A 26,773-nucleotide genomic window follows, 5' to 3' on the forward strand; every position below is an offset into this window, starting at 1 on the left:
TTGCATTGGATAGAAGATGATAAGGAATTTCTGGACGCCATAATTTTCAGTGATGAGAGCATGTTTCATGTCACTGTAAAGTCAACACCCACAACTGCAGGATTTGGGGCATTGAAAATCCACGTGCCTCCCTAGAATATGTTCATGACAGCCTAAAGGTGAACATGTTTTGCACACTCAGCAAAGAAAAAGTGTACAGCCCCTTCTTTTTCATAGAGATGACCGTTACCAGTATTGTGTATCTAGACAAGCTCCAACAGTTCCTCATTCTAAAAATTGACAAAAATAACCAAGAAAGATACATTCACTTCCAGCAAGACGGCGCATTACCTTGGAGAAGTGCGCTAGCACCTCAACACAGGAGGGAGTAAATAATGAGAGCCTTGTCAATCAATTCGGCCCTGGAGAGATTGTGCAAGGCTCAAGGAACAGAATTTCTTTCAGCCTGGTCTGTGCTTGTTAACAGGAGAGACTGCTTCTACAAGGATGGGATACACATAAATAGAAAGGGTGTAAGAATATTTGATGATGCTATCGAGGCAGTGTTAGGTGGGGGGGATACACAGACTACAATGTTAACAGTAGCTGCAGGCAGAGGCAAAAGTGATTCTTGCACTGCTTCTATTAGAATGGGCAGCAGACTGGAAAGCAAGGTAATGGAGATTTCCAGGACTGCTGGTAGTCATAGTGGAACAAGTAAAAACATGCACTGTGTTAGGGTGGCCAAGAGCAGGAACAGGTGCATGTATACTTGCATGTACACCAATGCCAGGAGTATAGTTAATAAATCTGATGAGCTTGAAGTGCTAGTCAAGACATCAAAGGCAGATATTGTTGGGATAACACAGACGTGGTGTCACACAGATATAGGCAGTGCAGAGCTGGAATTTGGGGAGTACAAAGTGTATAGGAAGGATAGACAGGATAGGAAGGGAGGAGGGGGGTTATGCTGTTAGTTAAGAAACAAAAAATCTAAGGAAGTGCATCCAATTGATGCTGGTGGACAATGCAGTGTTGAGTCTGCTTGGTGTGAAATAAGCACTGGGAAAGGAAAAATGAGAGTAGGTGTGTGTGTTATAGGCCTAATGAATCTGATGAGTATAATGAACAATTCTGCAGAGAAATAGTGGGCCAGTAAATCAGAATGTCTTATAATGGGAAATTTTAAACTTCCAGATATTGACTGGAACTTGTGGATTGGTCACTCGCACACTAGCAAGACTTTTGTGGATTTATTGGATGACTGTTTTCTACTGCAACATGTTCGAGAGGCAACCAGAGGGAGTAATACTCTTGATCTGATTATCACTAGTGATTCTTCATGCATTAAGAATCTGCAGATAAAGGAACCACTGGGCGACAGTAATCACAATGTATTCATGTGGGAATTATTTAAAGATGTAACTACCATCAAGGCTAAAGGGAAGGACTTTTGCTTTCGTAAAGGTGATTACAGAGGTCTCATACAGTTTTTAAATTCTGTACAGTGGGACCAACTGATGATGTTACCTACAGTGAATTCTAAATGGGAAGCCTTCAGGGATTTAATTTAGGAGGCTACTAAGCTTTTCATTCCAACTAAGAAGTACTGTTAAAGGTTTAGGTCTAAATGGATGTCAGATGAATTAATGAGGCTAGTGGCAGAGAAAAAGAATGTATGGGATGTATAAAGTATTAGGCGACACAGAAGCTTATGGCAGGTATAAACTAGTCTGTAATCAAGTCACAAAGGAGGTTAGGCAGGTGAAGGCGGATTATGAGAAATCTTTGGCAAAGGCTGCAAAGAAAAACAGCAAGGAGTTCTTTACTTATGTAAACTCTAGAACGGTGTTTCCCAACGTGGGTCCCACGCCCCACATGGGGGAAATTTGATTGTTCAGGGGGGCAATTCAAAAATTGCTCGTCTAGAGTTTAAAACAACCATCTACTATGATTTAACTTGTACAAAAGAAGAATTGTTGGTATCTCAATTTGAAATAAGCATTCGTTAAATGTTGTACTTTCTATAGAGCCGCACTTGAAAGTTTGGAGTAATATCAACTACAGTTTGCTTGGAGAGTATTGCTTACTATGCCTAGTGAAGGAATAGTACGTACTGTATTGGACGATTGCTTATGGCATGCGCAATGCGCAAGCAAAGTGGTTGTCTACTGTAGCCTACCGCAAACTCAGCATGTTATATGAAATAGGTTATTCCTTTCATACAAACGCTCGTTTGGGCGTCGTGACTGTACATTTGGATAGGTTTGGCGATCTCAGATTAAAATAAAAATTACTTTGTCCGCGCACAGAATTATTATTAATGAAGAACCGTGATACACAAGGTGTGTATTTGTCGTATATGTATTTCTGTGGTCTCAGTAAATAAGCAAATAAGTCCAAAAACTCGAATTTGCAGGAGAGGAAAAATAAACTTCACACTCTCATATAAACACGCATATATTCGAATATACAAATATTTATTACTCACGCTAAAACTACAATAACGAAGATATCTGCGTGTCACATAATAGTAAATAATAAATACTTTATTATAGTGCACTTATCTCATTTTTGACAAATTAGACTTATCTGCTTGTTCACAGAGACCACAGATTTAATAGCCCGAATTCAGTAATTTGTGTGATTTATTCATTCAAAAAGCGTACTAATAATTAATTTTGATATATTAAAATAAAATAAAATTAACTTTAATGCGTAGTTTATTTTTAGTTTTTGATTTATCTTATATTTATTTCTTTCAGTTGTGCAGTAAAATGAGTAGTGCAAGTAAAAAAAAAGTTCGTCAGTATTCAGAGGAATACTTAAAATTTGGTTTCATACCCGCTGTCCACGATCAAAGGTCACCTTTTTGTCTTTTATGCCAACAATGCTTGACCAACGAATCAATGAAGCGAGGTCGTCTTGAGGCACATTTGAAGGCGAAACATAATGCTCATGTAAATTCAGATTTAAATTACTTTCAAAATTTAAAGAAGAATTTTGAAAAAAGAGCAACATTAAAGTCTCTGTTTATTGCTCATACTGCAACTGCCAATCGTACTCTGGAGGCTAGTTATGAAATTTCTTTACTCGTTGCTAAATCTGGGAAAAATCATACTATAGGAGAGAATTTAATCAAACCATCAATATCAGCATTTCTTAAAACAGTTCTGGAAAAAGATGACAAAGACGTGAAAGCTATGCCACTCAATAACAATACTGTTAGCAGAAGAATAGATGAAATGAGTGAAGATATTGAAATACAACTTGTTGGAAAGCTGAAAACAAGAAAATTCTCAGTGCAAATGGATTAATCAACTTTGAGAGACAGTGAAGCCGTACTGACAACTTATGTGAGATATATTGATAAAGGTAATTTTGCTGAAGAAATGTTATTCTGTAAATCATTAGATAGCACCACTACCTCCAAAGATATATATAATAAGCTAAAAAATTACTTAGATGACAATAATATACCAATGAAAAATATAACATCTTGTGCTGCAGATGGTGCTCCTAATATGATGGGCAAGAAAAATGGCTGCTTAAAATTGATGAAAGATGAGAATCCAGAAATGCTTCTTGTGCATTGTGTTATTCATAGGGAAAACTTGGTAGCTAAAAATATTTCGCCTGTTCTTCATGAAGTACTAAAATCAGTTATAAAATGTGTCAATGCTATTAAAGCTAATGCCAAACGTGAACGTCTCTTCAAGCTTTTTTGTGAAGAACAAAATGGAGACCATGTGAGACTTTTACTTCACACTGAAGTAAGGTGGCTCTCGAAAGGGAACTGCTTGAAAAGATTCATGGAACTATTTGATACTATTAGTGACTTTTTAAGTGACAAACCTGAAATGAAGCATCTGTTAACGGTCGATGGTAAAGCATTTGTGAGTTATTTAACCGATATCTTTGAAAAACTAAATATATTAAATAAACAACTTCAAGGAACAAATAAAACTCTCGTCGATGCAAAAGCGAAGATATTTGGTTTCATTACATTTATTGAATTATGTCAAAAATATATTTGTAACAAAAATTTTGAACAGTTTCGTTGGCTGCAAAAATGTGAAGTGGCTGATACCGCTGTACTTGTTATTGTCGATCATCTGAAAATTCTGTCCGCTGATTTAAAAGAAAGGTTTTCTGATTTAAAACAAATTGATTTTCCAACCTGGATGATGCAACCAATGTTAGTGGATTTGTCTGATGTATCAATGCAGTACCAAGAAGAACTCTCAGAAATGCAAAATGATGAGTCAGTTAAAACTTTATTCAATATAAAAGGAGCGATGGCATGGCTTTGTGATGAAACAGAAATTAAATACCCAAATTCAACCAACTTTGCAAGAGAGCTATTGTTTCCATCTTCCATATTTAGCTGAATGTGGATTTAGTGCCATAAATGATTTGTTACTAAAGAAAAGAAATCGACTGGATATCACAAAACGGGGAGACTTGAGACTGAAGCTGACTAAATTGGAGCCCAATATAAAATCTCTCTGCGGCAAGCATCAAGCACAAGGGTCTCACTAAATTTAGTGCACTCATCTAGAAGTGACTTTACATGGAATGTTGAAATTATTAAACAATTAAATAATAATTACTAAAAATTAAAATATTATAGAAAAATCTTTCATATAAATTATTTTGTACTTGAATTTTAGTTGTCTATTATATGTTTTGAAAATTTACTTACTGTTTTTTCTTAATAATTTCGTAATGATTTCTTCCTAAAACCTAAGTCTTGTGTCCTGAACAAGTTGTAATTAGGCTTCATTTAGGGAATAATTCAATTTTTGAATATAAAAAATATGTATGTGTTACATAGGGGGGCATCAGAATTTTAGAAAGACTTAGGTGGGGCATGGTAAAAAAAAGGTTGGGAAACACTGCTCTAGAAGGAAAGGGATGAATCAGATTGGACCACTTAACATAGATGTGTTGACTATTGATGATCATGCTCAGGTAGCTGATAAACTGAATGAGTATTTTGCATCTACATTCACACATGAGTTATTTAACGAGAGGAGTGCCAAATTTTTATCAAATTCTAACAGGGAGCTGAGTGATTTTGTAATAACAGGCAAAGTGGAGGAGAAATTGTTGAGGATAAACATAAGGAAGGCACCTCGAGTGGACGGGATCTATCCAGTTCTATTAAAGGAGGCAGCAAAGGAAGTAAGCAAACCTCCCCATGAACTGGAGGTGTGCAAATGTATCACCAATTCACAAAGGAGGTTCAAAAGGTGATACAAGTAACTACAGACCTGTTAGTTTAACTTGTGTTCCAGAAAAAGACTTAAAAAGATAGGTAAAATAATGAAATCACTGGTTAAAGAAGCATTGCAGGATCATCAAGACAAGACTGCAGTAATAGTCAAGACACAGCATGGGTTTGTCAAAGGGAGGTCTTCTCTGACCAATTTGATTGATTACTATGATGTGGTCACAAAGGAACTGAATGCCAAAAATAATTTTGATATCATATACTTGGATTTCAGGAAAGCTGTTGATTTCAGGAAATACTGTTGCACATGGAAAACTGCTGTACAAATGGGAGAGGTATGGCATCAAGGGTAAGCTGCTACAATGGATAAAGGGATGGTTGAGTGGGAGACAACAGAGAGTGGTAATCAATGGACACTGCTCTTCCTGGACAAATGTTATTAGTGGAGTTCCCCAGGGTTCGGTGTTGGGCCCATTGTTGTTTTGCATATTTATCAAGGTATATCAGGTTTAATGTCCAAGTTTGCAAATGATACAAAGGTTGGCAGGGTTGTTAACGACAGTAATGACAGTATGCTACTTCAACTGGAGTTTAACATTGACAAATGCAAAGTACTGCATATGGGTAGCAATAACCAAAGAGAAACGTACCAACTGGGTTGTGCTACACTCAGGGAAGTAGAAAGTGAAAAAGACGTCTGGGTAATTTTACAGCCAAATATGAAGTTTGCTAAGCAGTGCAGACAGGCTGGTCATGGAGTCTTGTCAATGATATATAGGAATTTTGCTAGCAGGGACAGGGAAGTGATAATCCCGTTATACAAGGCAATGGTCAGGCCACACCTAGGGTACTGTGTACAAGTCTGGAGGCCTCATTTTAGGAAGGATGTAGAGTTGCTAGAACGAGTACAGAGAAGGACAAGATTGGTGAGGGGAACAAAGGGGTGCTCTTACCAAGAAAGGCTAAAATTCTGCAAATTGCAGTGCATGGAGAGTAGGCACCTGCGAGGTGATCTGACTGAGGTGTATAAGGCCTTGAATGGGTTGAGCAAGCTGAATGCTGATGGGATTCTTCGTCTGTGCCCCCTCAAACTAAGAATCTGAGGGGGCACAGTGGCACAGTTTCAAAATGAGGAAAGATAGTTGTAGAATAGATGTGCGGAAATTTGCCTTTAGCCAGTGGGTAGTTGATAGGTGGAACAGGCTTCCATCTTTTGTTGTGGAAGCTAATAGCCTAAATAAATTTAAGGCTGAGCTGGACAGGCATTTGGAACGAATGGAGGGATGAAATGGGATAGGTTTTTTTTTTTTTTTTTTTTTAGCTGATGCTGCATAAGCTTCCTTTCTTGCATTGTATGTCTCTACTAATGCCAATGCTAACACCCGTTTTCCAGGTCAGTGGATTGGTCGAGGAGCACCAATAGCATGGCCACCTCGTTCCCCGGATCTTACACCTATGGATTTTTTCTTATGGGAATTTGTTAAAGATTAAGTGTATGTACCACCCTTACCTGCAAATGTCACTGAGCTCTGAATTCGAATTATCGCTACAGTTGCAGTAGTGAAGCCAGAGATGCTACGCCACATGTGGCAAGAAATTGAATACAGGTGGGATGTTTGCCATTTTACTAATGGAAGTCACATTGAACCATAACTATTCTATGTAAAACTGAAGTGTTTTGCTACATTCTGACATTTCAAATATTGTGTACGTCATCTAAATAAATTTATATACACATTCAAATTGTAAAGCTGTTTTTGAAACACCCTATATCAACAAAAACAAAAAATAAAATTTCAGATTTTAAAATAAATAACATAAAACTAATTTACGTACATTGATACAGGTTTATAGCATGTAAAAAATTCTGAAGTATGAGATACATTGTGTCAAATAAAATCTGGCTAAGGACAAAGTTCAATCAATTGGTTAAAATGGATAAAAGTTAAATTACAAGCACTAATAAAATTTGAACATTTAATAAAAACATCCTGAACAGTTAAAATGATATCACAGTAAAGTGGATCCCCACTTTACGATCAAATCACTTCACGATGGATCCTCCATACTAAAATACCGTTCACTATACGATATGTAGTAAGTGCCAGTCATTGTAATCACGTTTTCAAACTGAATTTTAATTCTATTAGACGGCAATTCTAATAAGCAAAAATAGGAGGAATATTATCCACAAGCTATAAAAGTAAAGGTAGAAAGCAGAAATTTATGTACATACTAACTAAACTAATTGAAATTTTTGTTCACTATCAGTTTTTTTTGAGGAGGGGGTTGTAAAATTTAAAACAGTAAAATGATAAGCAATCAATAACAAAGAACACGGCATGTACAAATTATACACGCAAATGAGATATGACTAACACTATACACGCAAATAAGATATGGGGGTAACAAGTTTAAAACTTAAAAAATACAAATGAAGAGAAGATTCTGAAAATTTATTTGTTTTTCATGTGATTGAAGATTTCATGAAAGGGGAAACACATTTCACCATAATAATGTAAAAACCCAGAGAATTCCAGCTATTGGTATTATTGAAAAATGGGTAGTAGATCGAGTTTACTACCCATTTTTAATAGATTGCACTAACAGTAAAGCCCAATAAATCAGAAACTGCAAATTGTTTTATGGTAGTGACCTCCAGAAATGTGCTTTAGAAAAATATTATGAAGGCATTCAAAATTGATTCTTATAACCAAACATATGATAACGATGAAAGTGTAGTGCATTTTAATGATTTTAATTAATTTTTTGAACTTTTATTCTATAAAGCAGCTGATTCTACTAACCAGTGATCATGTTAACCAGCACTTACTTATTTCACTTTATGATGGGCTTATGGTTGTTTCCGACAGGACCACGTGGTCCTTTCTCTCAGCCAATAGCAGCGTTTTGAAACGTGTTGGCCGCGTGTTTTGTTTTTGCATCCTTTAGTTGGAGTGATTTTTTTTTGTATTGTGCTTATTTAACATAAATTTACTGTATTGAATTCGTGCATGTACAACATTGTGTAAACTGATAATATGGCCCCTAAAGAGCACAGTAAGAAGAAAATTAACTCCCAAGGTCTTGGAATGAATTACTAAAAAAACAACGTGTTATTGGGTTCACATTACAATATTTTCATGATACGATGGTGTCTCTGGAACGGATTAATATAGTAAAGTGGGGGTCCACTGTACTTGCACATAAGAGCATCATCAGCTCTCAGCATAAAACAATGTTTAAATTGGCTAGGTCCTATATTGAACTGAGCAAGAACTACTTCCATTTTATAATTCCCGTTCAGATAGAATTACAAACTTAATATGGTGTATTTTTTTGTAACCTATCTATGACACGAACCTTGACATTGGGAATATAGGTTCTTACATATTTACATAGTTTCTTTTACAGGAAAAGGTTATTTAAAGAAATTACTGATTTGACTGCAGTCTATGTATCTACCCCAATGGAAACTGTTGAAACAATGGCATCCCAATTAACACACCATTTGAGCTAATGGCACATTCAGTTAGGATGTTTACAAACAGCACAGATGTCCTGCAGTGCCGAAAAAATAAAACAGCAAGTCATGTGATTATTGTATTTGTTTATGTTCGCCATTTTGAAAGTGAATTCTGTACTGATATCACAGATTATACCACTGTTTTACATTTATCTTAAATTAAAAACCCCTCACTATGGCTCCTAAAGTTAATAAACCTCATACAGAGAAGAAAAGAAGAACAATATTAAAGCTTAGTGACAAACTTGATATTATAAAGAAAATAGAATGGAGCATAAGTTGGAGTGTATTAATGGCAGAATATAACATTGGGTTGTCAACATTGTATGATATTAAACATTCAAAGCACAAACTTTTAGAATTTATTGCATGTTCAGAACCTAACAATAAGATAGCTGATAGAAAAAGTTTACACAAACCAAAATTATAAAACTTAGATAAAGTTCTGCATGAGTAGTTTTTATTAAAACAATCGGAAGATATCATTGACCATTATTAGTGTCAATGATCATTGTCAAAGCAAAAGATTTTAAAGAAAAAATGGGCATTAATACAACAATTGCTTTTACTGATGGATGGTTCACTAAATTTAAGATAAGACACAGAATTAGAAAATTAAACATTGCAGGAAAAAAAAAACAGTCTGCTGACAGAGATGGCTAAAGAATACAGTGTGACATTTGAGAAGCTTGTTAATGACAATAATCTTATAGCTAACCACAATGCTCACAAACCAGTCTCTATTGGAAATGTTTGCCACTAAAAACAATGGCAGGTTGCAAAGAAAAATGTGCAAGTGGTTTTAAGCAAAATAAAGAAAGAATGACAGTTCTAATGTGTGCAAATGCATCAGGCCAACACAGAATTAAGTCTTTAGTAATTGATAAATACCATCATCCATGAGCCTTGAAGGGAATTATGCATTGCATTTAACGGTGACTTATAAGGCCCAAAAAAAAAAAAAAAAAAAAAAATGCTGGGATGGATAAGGAAATTTTTCAAGATTGTTCACTCATGAATTCATTCCACAGTTTGAAAGAATTTATGTGATATGGGGAAGGGTCTAAATTCTAAATGTGTCTTACTTCTTGATAACTGTAGGACCCATCCTCAAATCCTGCTGAGTATTGGATGGATACACCAACAACTTTTCTTTCAAAATGTCATTCTTAAATAAGTGCAGAGTGCTAACACACAATCAATATGAATGAAATTCATTTTAAGACTGATAAAAACATCTGTGTAATTAGTGCATTGTGTTATACATGGTCTCCATCTAGATTCACACAAAGTTAATATGGATCTCATGTGCTATATACAATTCTTAATGCTTGCATAGTTTTTGCACTAATGAATCTAAATATTCAATGTTTCTCAATTTCTCCAGTTACATGACTATATAAAACATTCGAGGGTTTTCAATAAAGAATCGCCCTGACCTAGCTGCAGAGCTGCTAGCCTGTCGATTCTTAGCACAGGTTTTAGTCCTTCTCTACATAGCCACCATGCAGATTTACACATTTTTCCCATTGATTGATGAGGTTACAGATACCGTTTTTGTAGAAGTGGGTCCTCCGAAGAAATGATTTGAGGGAAGGAAACAAGAAGTCCAATGGTGCAAGATCGGGTGAGTAGGCTGGATGGGGCAGTATTTCATATCCACAAGTGGCTGCTTGTGTTGTTGCAATTTCAGAAATGTGAACTGGGGCATTGTCTTGAAGCATTCTCATACCTTTGGACAGCAGGCCACACCTACATGTTTTGATTTTCTCATGTGCTATATACAATTTGTAATTTTGTGAGTAAGTTGGCATAACAGGCACCTGTAATTGTTATACCTTTCAGCAGGTAATCAGTCATTATTATGCCTTTCCCATCCCAAAACACCAGCAAGACCTTTCCTGCTGATGCTTGGACCCTTGCCTTCTTGGGGGTTGGGGAACCATAATTTCACCATTCCATGGACTGCTTTTTACTTTCAGGGTCGAAATGGTGTATCCTGAGTGATTAGACGAGAGAAAAAGTCTTCCTTTTTTGAAAAGGTCGAGAGAAAAAGTCTTTCAATTTTTTGGCACAGGGCTAACAACTTGTGATATCTGTTGACAATCAGCCTTCTGGAAACCAGTCAATAATCAGGGAATCCATCTTGCACTCAATTTCCATAAATGGAGTTGGTCATGAAGGACTGTTTCAACAGAGCCCACACTAATCTTCACCTCCAGGGACAATTCATGCACAGATATCTGGCGATCTTCCATGATTAATGACTCCACTTTTCTGATCGTGCTGTCATCAATGGCTGAATGGGGACGACCTAGAATGGGCTCAGATTCTACCGATGTCCAACCACACAAACTATATGCCAGTGCTTCACAATGCCATAGGATGGGGCTTCATCCTTATATACGGTAGTCATCTCCTCGTGGATTTCTTTAGAAGATTTTCCCTTGAAGAACAAATACCAGATTACAGCTCTGGCTTCAACTTTGTCCAAGATGCTACTTCGTCACACGTTCAGCTCTGTAAGAAAAACAAAATAAGACACAGAGATGAAATTTTACACCTTTAGTACAGAGATATGTATGATGCTACACACAAAATATCATGACTCTGCAATATGTGGAAGTAGGTGAGGGCGATTCTTTATTGAACCACCCTCGTATTTCGCATGCATATCTAATCCATAGTTATTCACATTAAAAAGCTGCTGCTTATTAAACTTGATTTTAATTGAATGTAAAATTAATACAAAGATACAAGTGATATACTTATTTAATAACTTGTATAAAATACAGTTTATTAAATAAGTATAAAATAATAACAGTAATATTTTGCAACTACTCAGTAAACTGATTTACTGAATCAGGTTACCGAGTTGTAAGTTGGCAGCTGTTGTAAGTTGTATGCTGGCAGTGTGTAGTCACTTATGACATATGATTAAAAAACACAACTGTAAAGATTTCTCAAACACTAGTATGGGTTTTAAAAAATGCTAAAACTTTAAGGGGTTAATTTGCCTGCCAAACTGTTAAAAATAAACTGAACTTAATATATATTTTCAAATTCATAATACATACTCTGAGAGCACCCTTATGTGTAGCTTTGTCACTCTGAGTTGTACAAGCAATAAGTAACAAAGTTTCAACAGCACTGGATGCTTCTTGCATTAGATCCATTCCTTCTATTACAATATCCTCTGTTAAAAAAAAAAAAAAAAAAAAAAAACTATCCAAAATACAGATAACTACAATGTTACATTCTCACCTATAATTCCATTACTATTTTTAAAATTAAAAACAAAGAGGAATATGAAAAATGTCATGACAGAGAGCATGAGAGATTAAAAAATATTTCTCAATCCTTAACAGAAGCTGATGGCAAGTCATAAAATACATAAAATGCAGCACAGCTATATACAATGAAATTAATTCAAAGACACTTAAGGCATTCTATTGTAATAATAAGCATAATATTGCAGTCTTATAATTTACATATTAAAACTGTAAATAAATTTGATGAATTTGAAGTACTGATTAAGTCGCTGAATGCGAAATTTTAGGAACAGCGAAGATGTGGTGTCACTCAGACGTAAGTGATGCTGAATATGAAAATGGGGAGTGCAACGCATACAGGAAGGACAGACAGGACAGGACAGGACAGGACAGGAGAGGTGGAAGGGTTATGCTCTCAGTTAAGAAGAATATTAAATTTAAGGCAGTGCATTCAGTTGACTTGGATAATGAGTGCAATGTTGAATCAGTTTGGTATGATATAAGCACTGGAAAAACAAAATTGAGAGTAAGAGTGTTTTATACAAACAGCTATATAGGGAAATAGAGTGGGTCAGCAAATCAGAATGTCTCATAATGGAGGATTTTAACACCAGATGTTGACTGGAATTTATGGGTTGGTCACTCACACACTAGAAAGACTTTTGTGCATTTCTTGGATGACTGTTCTCTACAGCAGCAGCATCTTAGGGGGCAATCAGAGGAAACAATACGCTTCATCTGGTTGTCAGCACTGATTCTTCATGAATTAAGAATCTGCAGGTAAAAGACCTACTGGGTGGCAGCAATCACTGTGTACTAATGTGGAATTTAATTAAAGATATAACTACTGTCAAGGGTAAAGGGAAAGGTTTTTGCTTTCATAAGGGTGAGTACAGAGGTTTCAGAGAGTTTTTAAGTTGTATGCAGTGGGACCAACTGATGATATTATCAACAGCAAATTCTAAATGAGAAATATTCAGGGAAGTAATGAAAGAAGCTACTAGGCTTTTCATACCAACAAAGAAATACCATTCAAGGATGTTAGTGAACCTAAATGGATGTTAGTGAACTATTGAGGTAGGTGGCAGAGAAGAAAAGAAAAGTGCATGGGATGAATATAAATTATCAGGTGTACAGAAACCTATGGTAGAAATAAATTAGTCATAATCAAGTCACAAAGGAGGTTAGGCAAGCTAAGGCAGATTGAGAAATCTCTGGCAAAGAATGCAAAGAAAAACAGAAAAGGCTTAAATGTTTATATTAACAGCAGAAGGAAGGGGTTGAATCACATTGGGCCACTAAATGTCTATGGGTTAACTGTTGACCCTGCTCAGGTTGCAAACAAATTAAATAGGTATTTTGCATCTACATTCACACATGAGGAATTCTTTAGGGAAGGCTATGCTAGAAGTTTATCAAACTCTAACAAGGAGCTAAATGACTTTTTGATAACTGAAAGGAAAGTGAAAGAGGAATGATTAAAGCTGAACATAAAAAGGCAGCTGTGGTGGATGGATCAATCAAATCATATTAAGAGAGGCAGCAAAGGAGGTAAGCAAGCCTTCAGCCATAATTATGAGAGCATCCTTGGATTCATGGGAAGATCCTATGTACTGGAAATGTGCGAATATATCCACAATTCATAAAGGGGAATCAAAATGTGACATTAAAAATTACTAACCTCTTAGCTTAACATCTATTCCAGTGAAAATAGTGGGCTCAAGAGTTAAAGAAGTAATGTAGGACCATCTAGACAGGAATGCAATTATACTGCAATCACAGCATGCATTTGTCAAGGGCCAGTCTAGTCTAACCAATCTGATAGGTTACTATGATGCAGTGACAAAGGAACCGGATGCAAAAAATAATTCTGATATCTACAAAGGGTACTAGGAAAGTTTTGCAATACAGCTTTGTTTATTTAATTTTTTCAAAGTAATTTCCTCTACATTCAATACACCTCTCCATCCTCCGAAACCAATCTTTAAACCAGTTCTGCCAAGTTTCACTAGGGAGTAAAGCACACTCGTTGTCCCAAGCCCGTAGAAGGTCCTCATCACTGGAAAACCGTTAGCTTCATTTTCACATGCGGGAACAGTGCAAAGTCGCAGGGAGCAAGGTCTGGACTGTGGGGAGGGTGCTCGAGAAGTTTCAGTCCTGTCGTGGTCAAATATTCGGTGCAGGCTTTGGCGCGGTGAGCTGCAGCATTATCGTGATGGAGGTACCAGGTGTCCATTCTTGACTTTGGCCGCAGGTTCTTCATAGATCCAATGACTTTAGGCAGGCATTGTTCAGTATACCACTTAGCTGTGATCGTCTTCTGCGTGTCCAAAACGACACGTTCCACAATTCCACTCGATTTGAAAAATACAGCTATCATTTTCTTCTTTACAGATCGGGATTTTCTAACAATTACGGGTGTGTCGTCATCATCAAAGACCCAAACTTTGTTTTGAGCCTTGGTCGGCGGATCGTAATAGTACAGCCAAGTCTTGTCACCTGTCACGATGTTGTTCACATACCGAGATTGTCCCTTATCAAATTTTTTTAACATCTCCCGGCACCAAGTCACACGTCGTGTCATCTGCTCTTCAGTCAGTTGATGCGGCACCCAGAGAGAACAAAGTTTCTTCACGTGCAAATGATCTTGCAGAATCGAATGAATTGCTGGTGCATTTAGGCCCAAGGTATCCTCTATCTGTTGGTAGGTCACTCGCCTGTTTTCGTCAAGCATTTTCCTCACAGCAGTAACGTTTTCCTCCGTAACTGACGTTCGTGGCCTTCCCGGCCTCTCAGAATCCTCCAGAGTGAAATTTCCCCTTTGGAATTCTCTATACCACCTGAATATCATTGCACGATGTGGACAATCATCATCTAGTGCAAGAGTCATTTCTTCTAAGCACTGGTCTATGGTTAAACCACGCACGAAATTATACCGCAAAACTGTCCTTATCTCATTTCGTGACCACGATGCCATCGCAAGCACTTTACACTCTCACTACTATGAATAACTGAGCCCATCGACTTGGCGCGGCGGCTACTATGCACGTATGAACATGTCTCAACATGCAGCAACAAGCAGCTTCCTGTGATTCATTGTTGCGTCATATTGCAAAACTTTCCTAGTACCCTTTGTATATACTTGGATTTCAGGAAGGCTTTTGATATTATTGCTCATAAAAGACTGCTGTACAAACTGGAGCAATGTGGCATTAAGGGCAAGTTACCTCTATGGAGAAAGGGATGGTTAAGTGGAAGAAGACAGTGAGTGGTTATCAATGGGCACTGCTCTTCGTGGACTAATGTCATTACCTTTGTATCATCTGCAATAGCAGATGATACAAAGGTTGGCAGGGTGGTTAATGACAGTCATCAAGGTGAGCTACTGCAAAAAGATCTATGAAAATTGGGTCAATGGGCTGAGAAATGGCAGTTGAAGTTTAACATTGACAAATTCAAGGTACTGCACAGTAACAGTAACCTCAGAGTAACTTATCAACTGTGTGGTACTACACTCAGAGTAATGTAGATATGCTATCAGGAAAATTTATTTATTTATTTATTTATTTTTATTTTTTTTAAAGAAACGCCCAAACATGAGAGGTATTAGAACCTACCTACAGTACCTAGTACTGTGAATGGATTGGAGGTTCTGTGAATTAATTGGAGTATTGGAGGGAAGGTTGTTCCAGAAAGTGGAAATTGAATGAATAAATGAGGAAGAAAAAAAGTTGGGGTTCTGTGAGTTTGAAGTTGGACATTAAAAGGATGTTGAGTGGTAATAGCATGTGTTTGGACTGCTTCGAAAGAGGGAGCAGGAATTATAGAAGCCAATTCAGAAGAACAGTGCTCATGAAAGTATCTACAGAAAAGGCATGCAGCAGAAACAGAGCATCTATGAGACAGAGAGTGGAGAGACTCCAGATGTGGGAACAATATTCCATGGTAGGGTGGATTTGCAATTTGTACAGAGGGAACAGCTGCTTGGAAGAAACGTAACACTGAGAGCGAAAGAGGTTTTGTCGATGATATACAGAAACTTTTCTAGCAAGGATAAGAAGGTGATTATCCCGTTGTATAAGGCCATGGTTAGGCCACATCTTGAGTGCTGTACACATGTGTACAGCACATGTGTACTTCACTTTTAAAAAAATGTAGATTTGCTGTAATAGGTGCAGAGAAGGTCAACCAGATTGGTGAAGGTAACAAAAGGGTGCTCTTACCTAGAAAGGTTTCAGTTCTGCAAATTGCAGTGTCTGACCAGGCACCTGCTGGGAGATCAGATTGAGGTGTTTAAAACCTTGAATCAATTGAGTAAGCTGAATGTTAATGGTATTCTTCCACTTGCTGAGACTACACATGAGGGGACATAAATTCAAGTTGAGGAAGGATGGTTGGAGAATAGATGTGCAGAAGTTTGCCTTCAGCCAGTGGGTGGTTGATTGTTGGAACAGGCTTCCATCTGTTGTGAAAGCACATGAACTGAATAAATTCAAGCAAGAACTAAACAAATTCTTGGAAGGTATGGATGGATGTGGTTTTTTTTTTTTTTTTTTTTTTTTGGCTGATGCTATATAAGCTTGCTTTCTTGCATCATTTCCAAGTATTACTACTAAACACATCCAATATGCAAACTTTTGTCTTATGAACAAGATTTTTTGGTACCATAAATTTGATTTATGAATGTAAAACCTCAGCTTGTGAACATTTTTTTTTAACTTCAGAAACTCCACAGGTCACTTTTCTGAGAGAAAATTACAATGAAATCCTTAAGATTTATTGACTTAATGTATACTGTATGTACATATACAGTATATGTACAGATTTTTTTAAATTTATACAAATTTTATTTTTGTAAAATTAGCTACTAGCTTATAATAATTTTGCAAAACTACTACTTTGGTATTTTCTTGTTAGTATATCAAAAAATATTTTTTTTGTATATTTATTGTATTGCTTAGTAGTATGTTTATAACTGTAAACTTAAGCAAAGAAATAAATGTAAAAAAATAAATAAAATTGTCCTTGAAGTTTGTTAAGGACTTTCAGCAGTGATAGCTAAGGCTGCTACTTCGAGGTATGAAACATTCATGGAGTTAATATTCTTGTTCTACCTGTAAAAATGCTCTTTTATACTCTGGCGCAATCACTTGATCAGATGTTCACGATCATTAACCATATTTAGCAATTATCACATGAGTTTGAACCATGGTCTGAGATTACTGCTATCCACATGCAGTATTCCCCAGGGAGGAGAGCACGCAGATAGTTGGGGAGGCCTTGCCCTCCTACTAGGGACGAAGCCACCTGGAGGAAATCATCCAGGTGATCACTGCTTCCAGGTAGCCAAAAGGCCAAAACACAGCATACAGAACAAACACAGTTTTTCTTTCCTATCACTTTCTCACGTGCAGGATGAACTTTTTTAAACTTTTAAATAAAACTTTTTTTTTCTCTCTCTTGCCTTCCTTTTCATCTATCTTCATCCAGCATGGGATATTCCTATGTGGAATGAATTTTTTTTTTTTTTACACAACACAACTGGCCTTACCTTGACAGAGTCTGTAAAAACTGAACAGAGCAACGAGGCAGAAATGAACTTTTGTTCTAAAAGCCACCCATACAAAAACACAAAAAAAAAAAAAAATCCATATGCAGTATCTTTCATTTATCAATGTTAAAGCTCAACTGCCACTTCTCAGCCCATCTGACTAACTTTTCTAGGTCTTTTGCAGCAGTATGCCCTGATTCCTGTCATTAACCACCATGCCAACCTTTGTATTATCTGAAAATTTAAGACCTTAAGTTTGATATGCCTTCATTGACAATATCGTTAATCAATATTAAAAACAGTAAGGACCCAGCACTAAATCCTGAGGAACTCCATTAATAACAATGGTCCAAGAGGAGCAGAGGCATTTATAACCACCCACTGCCTTCTGCTACTCAGCCATTCATTTATCCATAGCAGTAACTCAGCCCCATGCCATACTGATTGAATGTGTACAGCAGTCTTTTCACATGAGAAAAGTATCAAAAGCTTTACTGAAATCTAAGCATATGCTGTCAGAATTATTTTGCAACCAGTTCCTTTGTTATTGTGTTACAGTAGCAAATCAGATTGGCCAGACAAGATCTCCTGTTGTCACAAACAAATCCATGCTGCAATTTGCCATATAACTGCATTACTTCTAACCACTAACTCATTATTTTACCTGGAACAGAAGTCAAGTTTATAGGTCTGTAATTACTCACACTACCTTTGATTCCCTTTGTGAGGCCAATATTTGCTTGTCTGCTGTACAGAAAACCAGAATTTAAAACAAACCCTCTCCCAAAACAGACTAACCCAGTCAAGTTGTGAAAGAAAAAAAAAGTTCTTCACATCAATACAGAATTTGAACTTAGGCCTGTACCACACAGTGTGAAAGGATGGCAATCACAGCAACCAAAGCCTGTGTAACTATTGAGCTGGTCACAGCTTCAACTTGAGTCTCCAAAATGCTTTCTTGCAGTATAGAAATACAAAAACAGGAGACACTTTATTAAGCCTTCGAGATTCTCCACTTCTGCTCTGCTTCAAAGCAGAGCAGAAGTGGGGAGGGGGAATGCTGGTTTCATCCTCGCCCCCCCTGTTCAGCCTCAAACCCTGCTCTTTCCACCCCCTTCCAATGCCACTTCCACTCCCCACAGACACAATATACCTGTAAAATACCACTTGTCATGACAACCATGTCAGCTGAACCCTGAGCTCACAGTGTCTCTGAAGGTCAAAGCTTAAAGTTCAGAGCCACCAAAATTCTAGCAGTTGAGGGATATCAGAACAGGAGATGTTTAATTGAAGCTGGAGAGATGCTTGAGGGAGGCTATATTCTGCTGCTTATGCATGCATAATACAAGCTCTCTCAAATGTTCCTCCAGTGTTACCCTGGGCTTTCAACCGTAACATGATCTTCCATCAAGGACAGCCAAATTACTTCCTCCAATAAGCAACTTGTTAATAACAATAGATTTGCAGCTATTTCTAAACATTCATCATTATTCTCTCTTGATGCCGGGATGTAAATAATAGTTCTGTGAGTGTGGTAAACACCTCATACTTATTATCAAGCTTTTATATTATGTAACTTCAGTGTTAAAATGTACCTGTAAAAGTCTAATTTTCACATGCTATTAATGAAGTCCCCCAAGATAGGAGTACAAGGTGTGGTTATTAAATAACATAAATCTCATGAACTATCTCATGCAGCCACTACACATAAAGCACCACCACCACCTGTGAAGCAAAGGCATGGCATTTGACCTTAAACCTTTCCCTAGTTGCCTGCCAAGTCATGTTCCAACATGCTTATATAAGCTTGCTTTCTTGCATCATGTGCAAGAAAGCCTTTACTAATGCTCATTCGCCTTTGCAGTGAACAGGCTTTCAGTACCTTGTGTTTTTGCATTTTACAGAAAAATGACCAAAAAAAAAAAAAAAAAAAGAATCAAACAATGAATCAACTTCAAATTTTTTACAAGACTAAAGAAAACACCAACTGAAAGTTATAAGTTATGTCAAGTTCATGGGAACACAAGCTCTTGACAAAGGTGGAAGTTTGTTCCACCAATCAACCACCCACTGTCTAAAGGCAAATTTCCGCACAGTATTCTACAACTGTCTTTCCTCAATTTGAATTTATGTCCCCCCAGGCAATTAATTTGAGCAAGAGAAAAAATCTTATCGGCACTGAGCTTGCTCAAACCATTCAAGGCCTCATACACCTCAATCAGATCTCCTCGCAGGTGCCTAAGGAAGACAGAATATAAAAGATAATGAACAATTAGGCCAGTGGTTTTCAACCTTTTTTTAATAACGGCACCCCTAAGTAATTTATTTTATTTTGCGGCACCCCTACTCAATTTTCTCAATATATATATATATATATATATGAAATATTAAAAATATAAATGTTATATGATATTTATTTATTACATTTCATAATACAAATTATATATAAATAAATGATAAATATTTATTACAAATTATATATAAATAAATAAATATTTATTACATTTCATAATACAAATTATATATATACAGTATATAATTTTATTCTTTATATAGAGGTGCTAAGTAAACATCAATTATAAATCACCACAAAATTAAAAAGATACTGTGCACCTTTTTATAATGAAATAAACATATAAATTAAAAAATAATAAGTAACTTAAACCCAAATTATGTGGCACCCCTGGAATGTTGTTGCGGCACCCCGGTTGAAAACCACTGAATTAGGCCATCCAGTATCCACGAAAAATGATGAAAATGTGGACTGGGTAAGACTGATTAAAAGTCATCATTGTTTAAGCATTAGAATGGTTGCATAAGAACTCAATATGTTCAAAAAAACAGACAAATTTTAACTGAAAATTTAGTCATGAGAAAAGTGTGTGCCAAGATGGTGCCAAAATTTTTTAATTAAGATCAAAGAATGAGAAGACTCCAAGTTTGTGAAGATGTTTTAAAAAAAACTGAAGATCCAGACTTTCTGAGTACTGTAATTACTTGCAATGAAAGTTGTCTGTTCCAGTACGACCCAGAAACTAAAAGACAACCAATGCAATGAAAGACAAAGCAGTTCCCCAGACTAAAAAAAGCAAGAATATCAAAATCAAAAACCATACTTCTTGTTTTCTTCGATATTAAAAGAATTATTATGGCTGAATACAACCCACCAAATAGACTGTCAATCAAACATACTACATTGAAGTTCTGACAAGATTGAATGAAAAAATTCGAAGAGACATCAATTGTGGAAGAATGGTTGGATGCTCCATCAAAACATCCTTCAGCACAAACACACATGCACTCTGCTCTCCAGCTTCCTGCCAAAAAACAAATTCCTATGTGCGAACATGTACCCAAATCGCCAGACCTAGCCCCTTGTGACTTTTTTTTTTTTTCTTTTCCCTAAACTGAAAAGTATATGTAAGGGGACCCATTTTCAGTCCATTAAAGACATTCACTAAAAAAACAACTGAAGCGTTAAAAAGGCTTATAGAAGATGACTTTCAGAAATGTTTCTGTGCTTGGAAGAAACTGTATGTGCACCGCCAAGGAAATTATTTTGAAGGGGATAACTTATAAGGTATGAAATATTTCTTATTTATTTTATTGCAAGTCTTATTTAATAGCCACACCTTGCACGTAATGTACAGTTTATTAATATTTTTCAAGCAAATTGCACAGGATTCATTAAATGTCTTATCTTTACACAGTATTGTTTCAATCTCCTATTTGTCTACCTGCATACACAAATGCACCTTTGCTGACCACATTAGAAATTAATGTGCTAATTTTAATTAACAATAACAAAAGCAAAATTCAACTATCAAAGGATAAGAATTCAAACAATTTGAGAGGTTTTTTTTTTTTTTTTAATAATTTAAGTGCATCATAGTGATCAGGTTCTTTGAAAGGGTTTATCAACCTCATAGGATTATTGAGCTATCCAGATCATTACAGTATTTAAACCAAATTGAATGTATTTAAACTTGAAAAAGTAAAATAAACCTTACCTTGAAAAACATGAATTGCAAGCTGGGTTAATAATTCAACAGCACAAGAACATAATTTTATACTATTGTGGAAAACACATTCTTGACATAATTCTAAAACTCTGCTCCCTATTACAAGAGAAAGAAAAAATTTACAAAAACTGTACATATTAAAAAAAAAAAAAAAAATCAGCTAAGAAAAGAAAACACTATTTATTGAGTAAATGTTAAACAGAAAATTAAGATTACTTAGTGATCACAAAGTCTTAATTTTCTTCTTTTCAATATTCCAAACAATATCTAGGCAAGAGCCAATTAAGTTTGTTCAAATGTTGAATGGTGATAATTCTAGTGAAATTGTTAACAACCCCATTAAAAATGTATAAGACAAAATTCAACTATCAACAAAAATTCAATAAAATGTAATAAAATACTATACTAGATGTGGCCAAACCAAGATTCTTTAACACCTGAACTGACCTAGAGAAATGTGCCCTGGAACAATTCATCCCTCAAAATTAATACCTTGATTAACATGAAATAATAATAAAAAAAATTAAGTTTCAACCAAATATCTAATGATTTTAATACCAGCTGGTGTTCTACAAAAATGCATGCCCTACTGTTAACTTTTATTCAAAAAAATATACAGACAGCTGTGTCTTTCCTGCCTTTTGAAAATATCAAATTCTCAGAAAAACTTATTCCTTTATTCATGAAAATGAATAAGGAAATGCACAGTTTTACTCCCAAAGCATGTTATCCCACTTTTTAAATATACCTTAAGATATGACTATGATCATAAAAATTTAAACAACTTATTTTTTTAATTTTTTTTATTTGTTAACAGTATTTTCCCTATCATTTTACAATGGATGATATGATAGTATTTTCATAATTTTATTTATTAATGAGCATGTTAAATGTAGTTAAAACAAAGCTATTAATCATGGCTTAATATGAGAAGTTAATTTTTATTGCGTACACAGATGTTATTTAAAAAAAAGTCATATATGCCAATATTTTAAAAGCTTGAGAGATGCAAGCATTCAAAAAAACGACACTGATTCCAATCATGAATCTTATGATCAACATAAAGGAGTGCTGTGAAAAATAAAGTGTTCAAAGTTACAAAACAAATTAAGAAATCAAGTTGCACATTTGATTGCTTTTGTGATGGTGAACCGTTCAATGATGGTGAATTTATTAAGCATTGTTTGTTAAAAGTTGTGGAAGAAATTTGTCCAGAGAAACGAACAATGATACAAGACATTAGTGTGTCTCAACAAACAATTATGCAAAGAGTAGAAGATATCGGAAAGAATTTGTTCGAACAACTTTTGGACAACATAAAACAAATGAAATATTTTAGTGTGGCACTAGATGACAATACTGATGTAAATGACACAGCCCAACTCCTCATCTTCATACGTGGAATTAATGATAATTTTGTACCAGTTGAAGATTTAGCTGACCTACAGAGTATACACGGAACAACTACAGGTGAAAATCTTTTTGAAAATATTTGATAATCTATCGAAAAGTTAGGATTAAATATTAAAAACCTGGTAGGAGTCACAATTGGTGGTGCAAAAAATATGATTGGTAAAAACATTGGGATTATGGGTAGAATAACCAAGAAAATGAGAGACTGTTGTTATTTGGTTTTTAGGAGCATTAGCAACTAAGGCCATATTGCTCCTGGAATATGCGGTGGTCATTCCCTGACCTTTCCACATCCTCCATATTTGGTGGTGATGGGCTCGAACCCCGGTCTAATCAAGAAGCGCGTGCTACGCAGTGCTGCTCCTTCCCACCTGGCTACGGAGGCGCCAGAAAATGATAGATATCGGAGCTGAAACTCCGACTGGAATTCACAACATTGTGCATCAAGAAGCTCTTTATGGGAAAGTATTGGATCTCCAACACGTTATGAAGTAGTTATTTTAAATTTTACAAGATCACACGGCCTTAATATGGCTGTTGAAAAATCACCGAATGTTTCGACACAGAAAAGGGGAAACCAGTAAAACAACTATCAAATATGAAGTGGCTGTTTGACCTTGCAATTCGTACATGCATTTCCAGTCATTTAAATGCTCTTAATTTAAAACTACAAGGGAAAGGAAAATTGGTCTGATATGTATGGTGACAAATCATTTCAGAATAAGTTATTATTTAAATCCTAGTTGAGCAACACAATTTAGTTCACTTTGAATGGTGTACTGAGCTAAAGGAGCAACATATTTCCAAAGAATCTTTGCCTTTCGATATTACAATTGCTTTTTGACAAGTTTCAAAGTCAATTTTCTAATATAAAATCCCATGAAAAAACATAAGCTTTTGTTTGATAACCCATTTACTTCTATGGGTTATCAAACTACAATCCCAGATTGCAACTTGAAATTATTGATCTTCAAGCCAAACTATGATTCAAAAATAAGTATATAGACTGCAAAAATAAACTATTTGAATTCTACAAGGCATCTGAAGATTTTCCGCTAATAAAAGAAAATGCCACGAGAATGGCTATTTTGTTCGGATCAACGTATGTTTACAAGCAAATTTTTTTCACTCGTAAAATCAAATAAATATTTTAAAATAAACAGAATAACAGATGAGCATTTTTTTTTTAAATGAAAACCCCAAACACGAGAGGTATTAGAACCTACAGTACTGTGAATGGGTTGGGGGTTGAGAAGAAGAAGAAAGACTATATTTGTTGACATTAAACTTGAACTTCTGTAGACTGTAATTTTCGGGAAATACGTATGAAGGAACCCGAAAACAGTAGTTGAATATAAACAAGGAAGATGAAAAGTTGCTTCTGTGAGTTTGAAGTTGAACAGTAAATGGATGTTGGCTGGTGGAGGCACGTGTTCGGACTGTTTTGAAAGAGATGGAGAGCAGGAATTATAGAAGCCAATTCAGAAGAACAGTGCCCAATGGAAGTATCTGTAGAAAAGGCATGCAGCAGAAACAGTACGTCTATGAGACAGCGAGTGGAGAGACTCTGTTAGGGATGAGTCATTAATTAACCTAATTGCCCTCTTCTGAATGGAATTTAGAAGCCTGAGAGAGGTTTTGGGGGTACTGACCCAGATGTGGGAACAATATTCCACAGCAGGGTGGATTTGCGATTTGAACAGAGTGAACAGCTGTTTGGAAGAAAAGTAATGCTGAGAGCAAAAGAGAAAACCAAGTTTTTTTGTTGCAGATGAAGCAATATTGGTAATGTGCTTGTGCCAAGAGAGATTAGACGTCATCGTAATCCCCAAAAGAGATATATTGTCTTGCCTAGAAATCAGAATGTCACCAAAGATAAGCATAGGATCAGAAGAATCCTTTTTGCGAGATATAAAACAGGACTGAGTTTTAGAAGGATTGAAATCAACTAAGTTGCCTTTGACCCACTGGATTACCTGGCGATCGGAATTTAAGGAATTGGTAGCAGATATTCGAGAAGTTGAAGCTGATTGAGCAGGGCAAGGTTTCTCAAACTGGAAAGTGGAATGCTTGTTATGTTATTTGGTTTTTAGGAGCATTAGCAACTAAGGCCATATTCCTCCGGAATATATGCGGTGGTCATTCCCTGACCTTTCCACATCCTCCGTATTTGGTGGTGATGGGCTCGAACCCCGGTCTAATCAAGAAGCATGTGCTACGCACTGCTGCTCCTTCCCACCTGGCTACGGAGGTGCCAAGTGGAATGCAATGTGCTATCATCAACAAAACTATGGTTAGGATTTCCGATCTATGAAAGAAGATACTCAATATACAAGAGGAAAAGAATGGAAGGAAAGAACTGAACTTGAGGGGGCACCAGCATTAGTAGTGAAATTAGAATCCTGTTGCAGTACCATCTACCATCACCCTCCATGAGCGGTCAGAGAGAAAACTGATAACCAATTACAAAGAACAGTTGGCAAACCATAAAATGGAAGCTTGTTTATAAGATCTTTATGCCAAACACGATTGAAAACCTTTGAGATGTCAAGAGCAACTGCTTGTGTTTCACCGAACTTTTCCATTGAATTTGTTCATAAATTGGTAATATAGGACAGATTATATCACCTGTGGTGTCGACACTGACGGAATCCATACTGGCAAATGTTCATCAGATGGAGAATTTCTAAATAGTTTAAGAGTTGACGGTTTAAGTGTTTTCTCCATTACTTTAGAAAGAGTAGAAGTAATCTGATGGGAGAGATTTGTCACCCTTTTTAGGAACTGGCTGGATATGAGCAAATTTCCAAGCAGAAGGAAAAACACCTCTGGAATAAGAAAGTGAATAAAGGTGGCATAGAACAGGAATAAGTCAGGAGTGCAGGTAGTAGTAGTAGTGGGATGTGATGCAAGAAAGCAAGTGTATGAGCTTAGGCAGCATCAGCCAAAAAAAAAAAAAAAATATCACACAATTACCTCCAAATGTCTGCCCAGTTCCTCCTTAAATTTATTCAACCTATCAACTTCCACGAGAGACGCAAGTTTGTTCCAGCAATTAACCTCCCACTGGCTAAAGGCAAATTTCCGCACATCTATTCTACATCTGTCCTTTCTTAATTTGAATTTATGCCCCCTTAGGTTCATAATCTGAACAAGTGGAAGGATCCCATCAGAATTCAGCATGCTTAACCCATTCAAGGCCTTATAAACCTCAATCAGATCACCGCGCAGGTGCCTAGTCTCCAGCCACTGCATTTTGCAGAACTTAAACCTCTCTTCATAAGAGGATCCCTACATTCCCCTCACCAATCTTGTTCCCCTTCTCTGTACATGCTCAAGCAAAATTACATCCTTCCTAAAATGAGGCCTCCAGACCTGTATGCAGTACTCAAGGCGTAGCCTGACCATTGCCTTATACAGAGGGACAATCACCTCCTTTTCCCTACTAGCAAAATTCCTATATATCATTGACAAAACCCCATGACCTGCTCTGGCAGCCTGTCTGCATTGCTCAGAAAACTTCATATCTGACTGCACAATTACTCCCAAGTCTTTTTCATTTTCTACCACCTTAAGTGTAGTACCACACAGTTGGTACATTTCTCTGGGGTTACTTCTACCCATATGCAGTACTTTGCATTTGTCAAGGTTAAACTTCAGTTGCCACTTCTTAGCCCATCTGCCCAAATTATCTAGATCCTGTTGCAGTAGCACACTGCCATTGCTGTCATTAACAACCCTGCCAACCTTTGTATCATCTGCAAACTTCGACAT

The 26,773-nt window shown here is 36.3% G+C and overlaps 1 protein-coding gene across 7 annotated transcripts in view; it reads right to left on the reverse strand.

Annotated features, from left to right (window-relative positions):
• defl (Integrator complex subunit 7) overlaps positions 1-26,773 on the reverse strand; it is a 273,951-nt gene that overhangs the window by 163,379 nt on the left and 83,799 nt on the right. For all 7 annotated transcript variants that reach the window (XM_090386497.1, XM_090386499.1, XM_090386498.1 and 4 more), the window contains 2 exons: positions 21,575-21,682; positions 11,819-11,937 (listed from right to left, as the gene is read on the reverse strand). In XM_090386497.1, coding sequence (XP_090242623.1) covers positions 11,819-11,937; positions 21,575-21,682 — 227 coding nt within the window. The remainder of the gene's footprint in view (positions 1-11,818; positions 11,938-21,574; positions 21,683-26,773) is intronic.

The sequence above is a fragment of the Mastigoproctus giganteus genome, chromosome 12 (assembly GCF_048544385.1).
Source record: "Mastigoproctus giganteus isolate SK-2022 chromosome 12, ASM4854438v1, whole genome shotgun sequence".
Taxonomy (NCBI): domain Eukaryota; kingdom Metazoa; phylum Arthropoda; class Arachnida; order Uropygi; family Thelyphonidae; genus Mastigoproctus; species Mastigoproctus giganteus.